This window comes from Capricornis sumatraensis, chromosome 5, assembly GCF_032405125.1.
Source record: "Capricornis sumatraensis isolate serow.1 chromosome 5, serow.2, whole genome shotgun sequence".
Lineage (NCBI taxonomy): Eukaryota > Metazoa > Chordata > Mammalia > Artiodactyla > Bovidae > Capricornis > Capricornis sumatraensis.
In genome coordinates, this window is record NC_091073.1 from 99,822,624 (window position 1) to 99,837,247 (window position 14,624).

At 37.1% G+C, this 14,624-nt stretch overlaps 1 protein-coding gene across 1 annotated transcript in view; it reads left to right on the forward strand.

Annotated features, from left to right (window-relative positions):
- The window catches only part of MKLN1 (muskelin 1), a 203,524-nt gene that overhangs the window by 118,238 nt on the left and 70,662 nt on the right, over window positions 1-14,624 (forward strand). Inside the window, exon 9 of the mRNA XM_068972702.1 lies at window positions 6,641-6,753. Coding sequence (XP_068828803.1) covers window positions 6,641-6,753 — 113 coding nt within the window. The remainder of the gene's footprint in view (window positions 1-6,640; window positions 6,754-14,624) is intronic.

The window sequence follows — 14,624 nt, forward strand, 5'->3', positions numbered from 1 at the left end:
CCTTCTATGGAAATCTGAACCTGACTGTTCTGTATACTTTATATGTAAAGTTCTTCCTTTTTTATTTTTTAATTCTACATAATGGTTTTCCTTGATATTCTTTAAAGAAACCATTGAAGAAAGTAGGTAAACATGGGCTTTAGTTTTTAAATACAAATACATTCATATGGTTGTATTTCTGTAACTACATGTGATGGTATATTTCTGTAACTTCATGTGACATAAATCTGTTTCTCTCATAGGGTTATCAGAAAGGAATTCTAAAATATAGCCCTAGTATAAAGTGTATTGTCATAGGCAGAAAATACAACCTTTTAGCATGGAAATAGCAATATACTGAAATAACCCAAAAGATCAGTCTGTAGTTTCGTAATCATAGCTTTACGTAAGAAATATAGCTCTTTTTAAAGAGAGACAGATGAATCCAGTTGATAATCTGCTGGGTCTTGAGAGTTCAAGAGAATGGCTAAAGAAAGTAAGGTTAAAGAGCACATAAAATATCTTTTTCCCTTCTAATTTATTCCTCCCTTCAAAAATTCTCATGTCAATCTAAGGTCTTAGCTACATTTTCAGAGGGATTAGACTCATAAACTAAATGTCCTGACAGAGTTCATTTAACCTTGGATATAAATTTGTGTTTCTTAAAAGCTTTTTTAAAAATTTCATTTGTTTTTCTATGGTATTACACTAGAAATTGTGTATTACACTAGACATTAAGCTAACCTCTTTTACAAGGCTACTAACCCTCCTCTTCCCTCTTTTTGAGACTTGAATTTAAAAAAAAGTTTTTTTAATTTTGTTTTAGGGTATAGCCAATTAACAAACAGTATTATGATAGTTTCAGGTGAACAGTGAAGGAATTCAGCCATACATATACATGTATCCATTCTCCCCCAAACTCCCCTCCCATCCAGCCTGTCACATAACATTGAGCAAAGTTCCTGTATACAGTAGGTCCTTGTTGGTTATCCATTTTAAATGCATGACATTAGAATTTTATCTGAGATTGGACCCATGGTATGTCAGTCCATAGTATATGCATTCTGTACTATTTCAAAGTGGAAAAGTGGATTTAATTATGAATAGTAGTGTGCCATCTTGTGGAGGATTATGCAATCAGCAGAGTCTGATTTACCCCTAAGAATCAGAGGAGGATAGATACTGCAGTTGGGCTTGTAAAATAAAAAGCTTGCTTCTTTGTGCAAAATGGTGTGAAGACACTGATGTGATAACATTTCTACCTTATTTTTAGTGTATCTGAGATGTATAGATTAGTACTTTTGGTAGTAAGTAGTTGTAGGGTTTATCTAGTACTGATACCGAAAATGGCTGCATTTTAACTTTTGTGGCTGAAGTAATGACTGATTGGTGATTGATCCATTTAGTCTCTGAGAATGAAATTGACTTGATATCTTTAACATTGGCTATTAGTGATCACTTTATTCCCAATCTTTCTGTTTCTTGGCTCATCCTTTTTAGTGAGTCCATATGCTGCAGGTTCAGATCTGACCATGTCACAGCTTTGCATAAAATCTTCTGTGGATCTGTACTGTGTGTAGTTGTTGTTAGTCGCTCAGTTGTGTCCTACTCTTTTGTGACCCCATGGACTGTAGTCCACCAGGCTCCTCTGTCCATGGGCTTTCTCAGGCAGCAGTACTGGAGTGGGTTGCCATTTCTTTCTCCAGGGAGTTTTCTTGACCCAGGAATTGAACCCGCAAACCCACATCTCCTGCATCGACCAGAGGATTATTTACCTCTGACCTACACAGGAAGTTCATACTGTCTGTGGAGTCAAGTTCAAAACATTTATGTTGCCATTTATCCCATTTCATGATCTGTCTGCTGCCTGTCTTTATAACTTAACTATATTCCTCTACCTTTTTTGTTCTTTTAAAATGAACGGTGTGTTTATTCATCACACAGCTTTCACCATGGTACATGCATTATTGAATTCTCATGGCGGTTTTATGAGATAGGTATTCTGTCTCATAGAATTTTAGAGCTGAGGAAACCAGTGGTTAAGGAATGTGGTGTTGGTTCCACAGCCACGGTGGTAGAGCTGCGATATCATTCAAGGTCTGCCTGGCTTTAGATTCTGTCTTTTAAAACACTTTTTGTGTGTTTTTCTGTCTCTGTACCTTTATTTTACTTTGTACCCTACTTGAAAAAGTCCTCTTCTCTTTCTTTCATTCTGTCAACAAAGCCACCTTCTGATGCATAGGTCAGATACCGCTTGTCACCATGAAATCTTCCTGGGTCCCTTCAGTTTGTTGTATTCTCTCTCCTTTTGTGAACTCCCATGGTGATCTTTTTACCTTTCTTATGGCACTTGCACTGTGGTGATTTATGTACTTGTTTTATGTTGGTGTTGTTCAATTGCTAAGTTGCATATGACTTTTTGTGACCCCCATGGACTACAGCACGCCAGCCTTCTCTGTCCTTCACTATCTCCTGGAGTTTGCTCAAATTCATGTTCTTTGAGTTGGTGATGCAATCTAACCATCTCATCCTCTACCACCCCCTTTTCCTTTTGCTTTTAATCTTTCCCAACATCAGGGTCTTTTCCACTGAGTTGGCTCTTTCTAATGTGTTGCCAAAGTATGGAAGCTTCAACATTTTATATTCTTCACTAGATTGTAAGCTCCTTGAGGGGAGGGACGATGTTGTCTTTGTTTGTTTTTTTTCTCTAAAGCGCCTTGCCAGTTCAGATTAGTACTGAGAAAATACTGACTGGACATTCCCATGCATCTGGGAAAAATAGTCTCTGTGGCCTATGCTCCTTTTAAGAAAAGACAATAGAGAAAGGGCTGCTGCTTGGGGAGGATTTACTACCCTATGCATGTATATGAATTATTTAAATTTTTTTTTTAATTGGAGGGTAATTACTTTACAATGTATTAGCTTCTGTTGTACAGCATTGTGAATCAGCTGTATGTATACATATATCCCCTCCCTGAGATGAGTTTGAGCAAACTCCCAGAGACAGTTAAGGACAGGGAAGCCTGGTGTACTGCAGTCCATGGGGTCGCAAAGAGTTGGACACAACTTAGCAACTGAATAACAGCAACATTCCCTCCCTCTTGAGCCTCCTTATCATCCCTCCATCTTATCCCTTTAAGTCATCGCAGAGCCCTGAGCTGAGCTCCCTGAGCTGTATGTAACAGCTTCCTGCTAGCTGTTTTATACTTGGTAGTGTATAGATTTTAGTGCTACTGTTTGAGTTGGTCCCACCTTTTCCTTCTCTTACTGTGTCCCCAAGTCCATTCTCTACATCTGCGTCTCTGTCCTGCCCTGCAGCTAGGTTCATCAGTTCCGTTTTTCTAGATTCCATATATGTGCATTAATATACGATATTTGTTTTTCTCTTTCTGACTTATGACAGTCTCTAGATTCATCCACATCACTGCAAATGACCCAGTTTCTTTCCTTTCTATGGCTGAGTAATATTCCATTGTATATAGAAAGCAAAAGTGAAGTCGCTCAGTTGTGTCCGACTATTTGCGACCCCGTGGACTGTAGCCCACCAGGCTCCTCCATCCATGGGATTCTCCTGGCAAGAATACTGGAGTGGGTTGCCATTTCCTTCTCCAGGGGATCTTCCCGACCCAGGGATCGAACCTAGGTCTCCCGTGTTGCAGGCAGATGCTTTAACCTCTGGGCCACCGTCCTTATCCATTTATCTGTCGATGGACATCTAGGTTGCTTCCATGTCCTGACAGTTGTAAATAGTGCTGCAGTGAACATTGGGGTACATGTGTCTTTTGAGTTACAGTTTTCTCAGGGTGTATATCCAGTAGTGGGATTGCTGGGTCATATAGTAGTTTTATTCATAGTTTCTTAAGGAATGGAGAACACTGTTCTCCATAGTAGCTGTATCAATTTATGTTCCCACCATCAGTTCAAGAGGATTCCCTTTTCTCCACATTCTCTCCATCACGTATTGTATGTAGATAGTTTTGGTCATGGCCATTCTGACTGGTATAAAGTGAAACCTCGTTGTAGTTTTGATTTGCATTTCTCTAATAATGAGCAACGTTGAGCATCTTTTCATGCGTTTGTTGACCATCTGTATGTCTTCATTTGAGACGAAGTTCTGCTTAGGTCTTCCACCCATTTTTTTAATTGGGCTGTTTGTTTTCCTGGTTTTGAGCTGCGCATGAATTGTTATATAACCTATAACCATGAGAGTTTAAACCAAGCTACTGCCATGTTGCAAGTAACAGCATTTCCTCTTTTGTGCTTTCTTAGTTCTCACTACAATTCTGATTATTTCTATAATCTTTAAAAGTTTTTTATATTCTTTATGCATTAAATAATATTTTTGCTGGTGTTCATTTCTAGATATTTTTATCTCCGAATGATTTAACTTAAATGATTAGATGATTTAATTAAAATTGTGTTACTCATTTCATTCAGGTATGTCAAAAGGTCCTGTTTCTATCTTGATTCATTCAATTTTACTATTAAACTTTTAACTGGGACCACAAAGCATTCACAGACAAGAATGACATCTTGGATTAATTCCATTGGGATGCTTGCTCTGTGCCAGATTTTATTTTGCTCAGCTATCAATGAGGCTGTTGTGGAAATGTGGGTTTTCTCTGCTGTGAGAATTTATGCGTACAAAGAAACTTGCTTTTCAGAAAGAACATTGAGAACCCAGAGCCCAAGAGGAAAGGTTATTAAAGTTAATGAACTAGGGTAACCTTATCCAGAGGTTGCCCAGAAACACTATTAAAACAAAAGGTCAATTGCTACTGCTATTTAGTTATATACCTTCTCCCTCTCCAGGCTTTAGAATCTAATGGGGTTTGGCAAACAATTTTTATGTCAGATGAAAATTCTTAAATTTTTTCCTATAAAATTCTCAGTATCTGGGCATTACTGTGTTTCATTTGGGAAATAGAATGTTACTTAACTAATGATAATGGATTGTTTTATATTTCTGAGAGATGGCAGTTTAATAGTTTCCACTATTTCACATTTGTACAGAACCAAAGTGTTCTAGGTACTTAAGTTAAACGTGGAAACAGATACAGTAATACTATTTTTATTGCATTTGTGGTGCTTAGTAACTAGAAAGTATTTTGTGTGTGTATGCATGTTTTAAAGGTAGAAATGCTGTTCATGGTTGACAACAGTCTTCAGAATGTTTTCATGTAACTTATATCTGAAAATCTTTATCACCACACTAAGAGCTCTATAAATGAAAAAACCAGGACCCAGGCAAGTGAAGTGACCTATACATGATTACTAAGTTAGCGTTAGAACGGTTCCAGTGGTTTGTTCTTATCCAACAGCTTTGTTTTGATTTCCTCTAGGTTCTTTCATTTAGAAGATTCACTTAGAGTTTGAAATTACTTGAAAACATGACAAAAATCTCTTATAAGATATCTCTATGAATGGCAGGAATTTTCTTAAGTAGTGTTACAGTATTTCTGTATGCACTCTGCATTTTAACCCTTCATGGTAGGATGTAATGTAGATGACAGTCTCCATATATATAGGCTTCGGTCATGTCAGTTAGAAAGTAGATGGCTTTATAGTTTTCCTGTAATATATTATTTAACTTTAAAAAGTGGTTTGGTTCAGTTCAGTTGCTTAGTCGTGTCCAACTCTTTGTGGCCCCATGAATCACAGCACGCCAGGCCTCCATGTCCATCACCAACTCCCGGAGTTTACTCACTCATGTCCATCGAGTTGTTGATGCCGTCCATCCATCTCATCCTCTGTTGTCCCCTTCTCCTCCTGCCCCCAATCCCTCCCAGCATCAGGGTCTTTTCCAATGGTATGTATAACCGGTAGACATAAGATATTTACAATGGATATAAATATTTGAAGAAAAGAAAGGCACTATTATTTTTTAAAGAAAGTGGATGATTCACAGTGTTGTATATAAAAATTTTCACTAGTCTCTGAGCAAGAAATGTTTTGTTGCATGATAAAGTCCATAGATAAAATAGACATTTCAGAGTTACAAGAAATCAAATTTTCAGGATACCTGGAGTGACTTAAAAGTTGATTTCTGAGGAGTTAAATCTACCACAATATATTTGCAGTAATTTCCCCCAGTTTCCATGGGAATATCAAGGCTATACATCACTTTATTCTTAAGATATCTAATTTCAACTCAGCTAGTTTTAACTATAAGTTTTGATATTGTAGTAGAAAACAGTTTTACTGTGAAGTTTTTTTCTGCACTGTATATCCCTCTGGAATTTTTTTTTTTAAGACTCTGAAGCTGGATTGTTGAGAAGCTGGTAAATGTAAACTTTTCATGGCCTAACACAGAAGATCCTAAACTGGCTGCTCATCGGGATTCCCCTTGGGTACTGCCAAAGTACTGCCTCTTTTTACTCACAAAGGACCTTTGGAATCAGAATTTTAGGGGATGCCTCTTAGTTACCTTCATATTTATAAATCTATCAAAATACTGGTTCTGCAGCAGCCTTTCCTTATGCTTATGTTTAGGAAATAGTAATATTTATTTTGGAATGTTACTAGTTTAAAAATCTCATTTTTAAGGTTACTTAGAGGTACCTTCTTAAATGACCTTAGAAGCAATGGCTAAATATGGGTGCCTTTGCTTAAATTCTGTCTTAAGTTTATTTTTTTAAACATATTTTTCTAATTTTCACAGAGACTGTTTATTTGTTTGGTGGCTGGGATGGAACGCAAGATCTTGCTGACTTCTGGGCGTACAGTGTGAAAGAGAACCAGTGGACTTGTATCTCTAGAGACACTGAGAAAGAGGCAAGTTTTCAGACTTGAGTTCTCACCCATCTTTATTACGAGAGGGGTGTGGGCATACACTTCTCTTTCTGAGTGATTTGTGTTCTTTTCTAATGTGTGTCAGCAGTGGTAGCAGAAGAATTTGTGGTGACAAGTTTGGCTTAAGCATTCTTGCATTCCAGCTTCTATACCAGGTTCTTGAACTATAGTTACATGAACAAATCTATGTTATAGAGATAAATAGAAATGAGTATCTAATGTAACTTAGATTTTAACCATTTTAGTTAAAATGTAACTGTATAAACTATCTTTTTTCTCATGTTCTGTCACCTCTGTTCTTATTTTGTACATTTATTTTTGTTTCCTCTGGAAATACATGCTTTTGATTCCTCACTATCTTACTACTTTGGCCCCTCACTATTTGACTGTATTATCAGTTTCCACAAATGATATATATTTTATTTTTAACTAAAATTGTTTATTCATGTGTGAGTCTGTCTATTGATGCATATACACATAAAACTTCCATAGTGAATAGAATGTCTTGAATTTATGATTTTGAATTAAATAAGTGTATAATTAATTATACACTGCTATAAGGCACATATTCATGTATTTTTTTAAATATCTTTGTAGAATTTTTTTTTGTACTTTTCCATCCAAGCAGTTTTAGATTACAGGGTGAAAAATAAACTAAAAACAATTGTAACAGCAAATGAAAAGAAGAAGAAAAGACTCAATTCAAAGCCACCAATTTTAATCTAGGAAGGCCATTTTTTAAAAACTCTGGTGCTATGTCTATCATCTTAGGAAACTGGATCCTTGCTTACTTGGTGTGTTCCTTTGTTAAATATTTGAGTATTTTTTAATCTTTCTAAAGAGATCTTAAAATTATTATTATCCCTGTAAAAATGGGCTTTTCCTTTTCAGTATTAAGTACCATTTTCTGAAATGATTATTTCTTTCCTGAAAAATACAAAGGCAGATCTTAAAAGAATACCTTTCTTATTTCTCTTAAACTATTTTAAATCTAGGTTGATTGTGTCTGAATTGTTTTTGCAAGAAGTTTACAATTCATCCTGAAATCCTTTCTCTTTATTGAATTGTGTCTAATTAGGGCCTAAGTTCCACCAGTTCTAGCACCCAATATTGAGTTTCAGACATTTTTTCCTCTCTATTCCTTTCAGGGTTGTGGTTTCTTTCTAAAATTTTTTTTGCCTCCATTGTTGATTCCAAACCTAGTCTTCATTCATTAACATAGTCTTCAAAACAGTTTTTTTCTTTGGGCCACATAGCATCTCTGCTTAAACCCTATAATTAATCTCAGTCAAACTGTTTCAATTATCTACTGCATCCCACATATCACAATATATTCCATATATTACAAGTACCCACAAAACTTTCAGTTCAGTTCAGTTGCTGAGTCGTGTCCAACTCTTTGTGACCCCATGAATCTCAGCATGCCAGGCCTCCCTGTCCATCATCACCTCCCGGAGTTCACTCAGACTCGCGTCCATCAAGTCAGTGATGCCATCCAGCCATCTCATCCTCTCTCGTCCCCTTCTCCTCCTGCCCCCAATCCCTCCCAGCATCAGAGTCTTTTCCAATGAGTCAACTTTTCTCATGAAGTAGCCAAAGTATTGGAGTTTCAGCTTCAGCATCATTCCCTCCAAAGAAATCCCAGGGCTGATCTTCAGAATGGACTGGTTGGATCTCCTTGCAGTCCAAGGGACTCTCAAGAGTCTTCTCCAACACCACAGTTCAAAAGCATCAATTCTTCGGCGCTCAGCTTTCTTCACAGTCCAACTCTCACATCCACACACGAAACTTTAGTGGCATATAATAATAAGTATTTATTTTGTTCACAAATCTGTAGGTTAACTGGGCTCACTCATGTGTTGGAAGTCAGCTGACTGTCTCTAGTCTAGAATAGCTTCTGGGACTATTTGACTCTGTTCTGCATAGCCACTCACCTTCTTGTTGACTAGCATGAGTCTTATTCTCATGTAGGGGCAAGGCTGCAGCAGGGATGATGTAGACATATGCACGTCATTAAATTTGTTATTGTCCCATTTTCCCAAAAGAAGTCATGTGATCAAATCCACAGTTATGGGTGATGGGTGGCACTACCCAGGGACATAGATCAGGAAAGCATGAGTAATAACAGTTACAGCAATAATAAACAAGTTTATCTACTTTAGTTCTATTTGCTTAGTGTGAAAACTTCAAATTTCTCATCATGATTTGGTCCCCACCTACTTTTCTAGCCTCATTATTTGGCTGTGCTAGCCATACTTGTGAGTGCTAGAATTTATTCAACATTCTCGCCTGTGTTCTTTGGTATGCAATTTGTTCTTTCCCTGTTTGGAATTAACAGAGGCTGCTCCTCCCATGTATTCAGCTTTCACCTAGTGTATGCCTCAGTTCAGTTCAGTTCAGTTTCGTCGCTCAGTCATGTCGGACTCTTTGCGATTCCATGAATCTCAGCACACCAGGCCTCTCTGTCCATCACCAATTCCTGGAGTTTACTCAGACTCACGTCCATCAAGTCAGTGATGCCATCCAGCCATCTCATCCTCTGTCGTCCCCTTTTCCTCCTGCCCCCCAATCCCTCCCAGCATCAGAGTCTTTTCCAATGAGTCAACTCTTCGCATGAGGTGGCCAAAGTACTGGAGTTTCAGCTTCAGCATCATTCCCTCCAAAGAAATCTGAGGGTGGATCTCCTTCAGAATGGACTGGTTGGATCTCCTTGCAGTCCAAGGGACTCTCAAGAGTCTTCTCTAATACCACAGTTCAAAAGCATCAATTCTTCAGCGCTCAGCTTTCTTCACAGTCCAACTTTCACATCTGTACATGACTACTGGTAAAACCATAGCCTTGACTAGACGGACCTTAGTCGGCAAAGTAACGTCTCTGCTTTTGAATATGCTATCTAGGTTGGTCATAACTTTTCTTCCAAGAAATAAGTGTCTTTTAATTTCATGGCTGCAGTCACCATCTGCAGTGATTTTGGAGCCCAAAAAAATAAAGTCTGACAGTTTCCACCGTTTCCCCATCTATTTCCCATGAAGTGATGGGACCAGATGCCATGATCTTCGTTTTCTGAATGTTGAGCTTTAAGCCAACTTTTTCACTCTCCTCTTTCACTTTCATCAAGAGGCTTTTTAGTTCCTCTTCACTTTCTGCCATAAGGGTAGTGTCATCTGCATAGCTGAGGTTATTGATATTTCTCCCAGCAATCTTGATTCCAGCTTGTCCTTCTTTTCCAGCCCAGCGTTTCTCATGATGTACTCTGCATAGAAGTTAAATAAGCAGGGTGACAATATACAGCCTTGACATACTCCTTTTCCTATTTGGAACTAGTCTGTTATTCCATGTCCAGTTCTAACTGTTGCTTCCTGACCTGCATATAGGTTTCTCAAGAGGCAGGTCAGGTGATCTGGTATTCCCATCTCTTTCAGAATTTTCCACAGTTGATTGTGATTCACACAGTCAAAGGCTTTGGCATAGTCAATAAAACAGAAATAGATGTTTTTCTGGAACTGTATATGCCTCCTTACCCTTTAAAACACAGTTCAAACTTCAGTTCCTCTGTGAAGCTTTTCTTGACTTCCCCAACCAGAATTGGAAGCTTCCTTTGGTGTGACTACTTAACCCTTTACATTCCTTGAGTGGGTTACTACAGTGATTGGTTTATATTTCTATTTCCCAGTGGAAACTGAATTCCTTAAGGCATGGATGCTTACTCTGTAGTGAGTAAGTAGTTCAGATAAGTTAGATAAAAAGTTAATGCTGGAGAAAAGCAAAGAAATGAAAAATAGAAAATTCAGAAAAGTGGCTGCTTTGTCAGGAGAGAGGAATTATAGGGGTCCTCAAAAGTAATATTAATGTAATATTCTAAGTAATATTTAGGATGCAATTAATAGTAGATTATTCTGATGAGAACACTTTTCTGTTATTTTCAAATCAATAGAGATAAGTTGATTATCCAGTATTGGAATTAAGATTTATTATAGTTTTTTATTACTTCATTTAAACACCTAAAAACCTTTGTTTCATTAGTGAAGTGAATGAGGATATATGGCTCTAGCAAAATGCTCATTCCTTCCAAAATTGAAGTCATGTTCACGTATCCAATTTTGTTTTCTACAAAATTAGTACAGTAAGTACAAGTTTTATTATTTAATGATACCTCGGTGCATATTTTTAAAAAAGTATTATATACAATTAAAAAGCAGAATGTGCTTTTTTTACACACATTACTCAATGTGTGTAAAATAATTAAGCAACAAGGATATATTGTGCAGCATAGGGAAATAGAACCATTAATTTGTAATGACTTTAAATGGAGTAGAATCTGTAAAAATATTGAATACACACACACACACACACACACACAAAAGTAATTTAATTCATTTAGATTAAGTAATGTATCTAATAACACATAGTAGGTCGAAAGACAGTAGAATGGCTCAGCTTTTAGAATAATTATTTTAAATGTTCATGTATATATGCATGTAAGTTTTTATTGGTTCAAAAAAATTATATTTTTAATTTTGCATTTTTATAAATATCTTTAATGTCTATCTTAGTGGAAGACAGCTAGATTCTCATATGTTCTTGTGCATGTCATCTTTTACAACATATTGTTTTATGTAAAATATATGAAGAAAATTGGACCTCACATTTATATATTCTTGGAAAGAATATTAATATTATTATTAGTAGTATTTTAGTAGTATTTTAATTGTAGCCTTTTCATGTATAGAACATATTCTTTTTGGATCTTATACCCCAAATTGACAAATTGTTGTTTGCTTCTTAAAGGTAATTGCACTATAGACTCTGAGACCTCATCAGCTAGTGTTTTGTATTCTGTTACAGTAAGATCCACTGATCTGTGTTGCTCTTTAAATATATGTTTTTCCTGTGCTTGTTTTTTTACTTGTGTGATGGTCACTTGAAAAATACTGGTTCTGTGAGTTAGGCAGGTCTTCAGATGTTGACATATTTTATTATACCAAACCACATTTGTTAATATCACTATCAGTCTCATTAGCAAAGTCTTTTATGTGTTGGGAAGGTGTCACAATCACAGTGGCAGGGAGAAGTTTTCTAAAATTCTAAATTGGCTTTAAAATGTACATTTTATTACTGGCAACAGATTTTATCAGTTGTTTTCCTTCAAAGTAAAATACTTCATTTATTTTTCAGAAAATCTCTGAATAACTGTACCTGGATTGTTAGTTTTCTTTTGAGTAAATACCATGTTTTGTGGAAAAAGCAGCTAGATCAGAATGCAACTAAAACAACTGCATAGATGCTTTTCCTTAAGACAGCCGTCATATGTCAAGTAGTACTGTTTCATAGTTTTCTAAGTCTCGTTAATTGTGACTGAATAGAAGGCAGGTAGGTTTATATTTGCTTCTAAATTCAGTCTGCTGCTATATCACAAGTCATGTAGCAAGTGAGTAAGAGTGAGAGTGAAAATAGTATTGTTATGAACAGTGACAGATTTTATTTTACTGGGGTCCAAAATCACTGTGGATGGTGACTGCAACCACGAAATTAAAAGATACTTGTTTGCCCCTTAGAAGAAAAGCTATGACAGACCTAGACAGTGTATAAGCAGAGATATCACTTTGCCGATAAACGTCTGTGTAGTCAAAGCTATGATTCTTCTGGTAGTCACATATGAGACTGAACCATAAAGTTGAACCATAAAGAAGATGGAGCGCTGAAGAATTGATGCTTTCAAATTGTGGTGTTGGAGAAGACTTTTGAGAGTCCCTTGGACTGCATGGAGATCAAACCAGTCATTCCTAAAGGAAGTCAACCCTGAATATTCATTGGAAGGTACTGATGCTGAAGCTGAAGCTCCAGTGTTTTGGCCACCTGATATGAAGAGCTGACTCATTGGAAAAGACCCTGATGCTGGGAAAGATTGAGGGCAAGAGGAGAAGAGGGCAACAGAGGATGAAATGGTTAGATAGCATCACTGACTCAGTGGACATGAGCTTGAGCAAACTCCAGGAGATAGTGAAGGACAGGGAAGCCTGGCATGCTGCAGTTCGTGGGGACACAAATAGTCAGACATGACTTTAGTGACTGAACAACAGTAACAATTGTTATAAAAATGGCTTTGACTTTATAGAGTCCCTGAAGATCCCTGATGTGCTATTGTAACCCCCATTCCTTTTTCACATATAGGTAGTTATCCCAATAGTGCAGTTTCCTTTATGGGCTTCCCTGATAGCTCAGTTGGTGAAGAATCCTCCTGCAATGCAGGAGACCCCGATTCGATTCTTGAGACGGGACAGTCCGCTGGAGAAGGGATAGGCTACCCACTCCTGTATTCTTGTCTTCCCTTATGGCTCAGCTGGTAAAAAATCCACCTGCAATGCAAGAAACCTGGGCTTGATCCCTGGGTTGGGAAGATCCACCAGAGAAGGGAAAGGCTGCCCACTCGAGTTACTTAATGTCCTTTATAGGTGTCTTACTGTTACCGCAACTCTGTCCCTGACCCAGGACCCAGTTCATGATAATACAGTGCATTTCAGTGTCATGCTTCTTTAGTGTCCTTTAGTTCCTTGACTTGTCTGTCTTTCTTGACCATGGCATTTTTGAAGACTCTATGGCAGTTTTGTAGACTATCCTTCTGTTGGGTCTGCTTAATGTTTCCCTAGGATTGGATATAGGTTAAGCATTTCTAGCTGGGATGCCACGTATGAACATCAGGTCCTCCTAAATATGTCCTGTCAGGAGACAGGCACGTTACATCAATGTGTCTGATGTGCTCACCAGATTTCCTACTGCATGATTAAGTAATTTGAGGGGAGACATTTTGAGACTATGAAAATATTGTGTTACTCATCAAACTTTCCAGAGAAGAAAATCACATCCCACTCCAGTATTCTTGCCTAGAGAATCCCGTGGCCAGAGGAGCCTGGTGGGCTGCTGTCTATGGGGTTGCACAGAGTTGGACAAGACTGAAGCGACTTAGCAGCAGCAGCATCAAACTTTTGCCCTTTTAGCATCCATTGATGGAACTGTTAAAGCTTTCTCCAAAGTGGTTGTACTGTTTTACATTCCTTCCAGAAATGTATGTGAGTTCTGGTTGCTTCCTATCTTCTTTCCCTGTTTGGCACCTTTTTCAAGAATCAATGGAGTATATAAGTATATTGGTCTTTTAGGATATTCGAATCTGCCCCATTATCTTTTAATCTATTTATATTCCAATGTGAGTTTAGATCAAGTAGTATAAGACCTTTTTGTTCTTGTTTTTAAAAATTGGTTTGATTCTTCTAAGTCCTTTATATTTTCACATAAATTTTAGAATCATGTCAGTTTCTAACACTGTTGAAATTTTGATTGGATGTGTGTTCAGTCTATAAATCAGCCTGGAGATAATTGATGTCTTAATACTGAACCTTCTAATCCATGAACAGGGCTAAATTTCCATTTATTTGAGTCTTACTCATTTTCCTTCAGCACTTGGAGTTTGCAGATTAGAGGTCTTTTTTATTAAATGGACCCCAGTATATTTTGCTTTTCCTTGCTGTTGTAAATGAAACTTAAACATTTTTAATTTTCAACTTGTTTCCTCATAAGATACTGAAGTAAATTGATGTTTTAATATTTTTTGTATCATCACTTTTGTGAATCCACTTAATTATTTCTAATAGTTTGTCTTTTGTTCGTTCTATGTTGATTTCTTAGGATGTTTTAAACAGTCCTGTCCTCTGTGAGTAGAGATGATTTTAACTTCTTTGTTTCCACTCTTAAAAAAAATTTTTTTTAATGTCTTACTGCACCAGATGGACATCCTTATTTCATATCTTAGCAGGAAAGCATTCTGTATTTCACCATTAAGTGAAAAATTAGCGTTATGA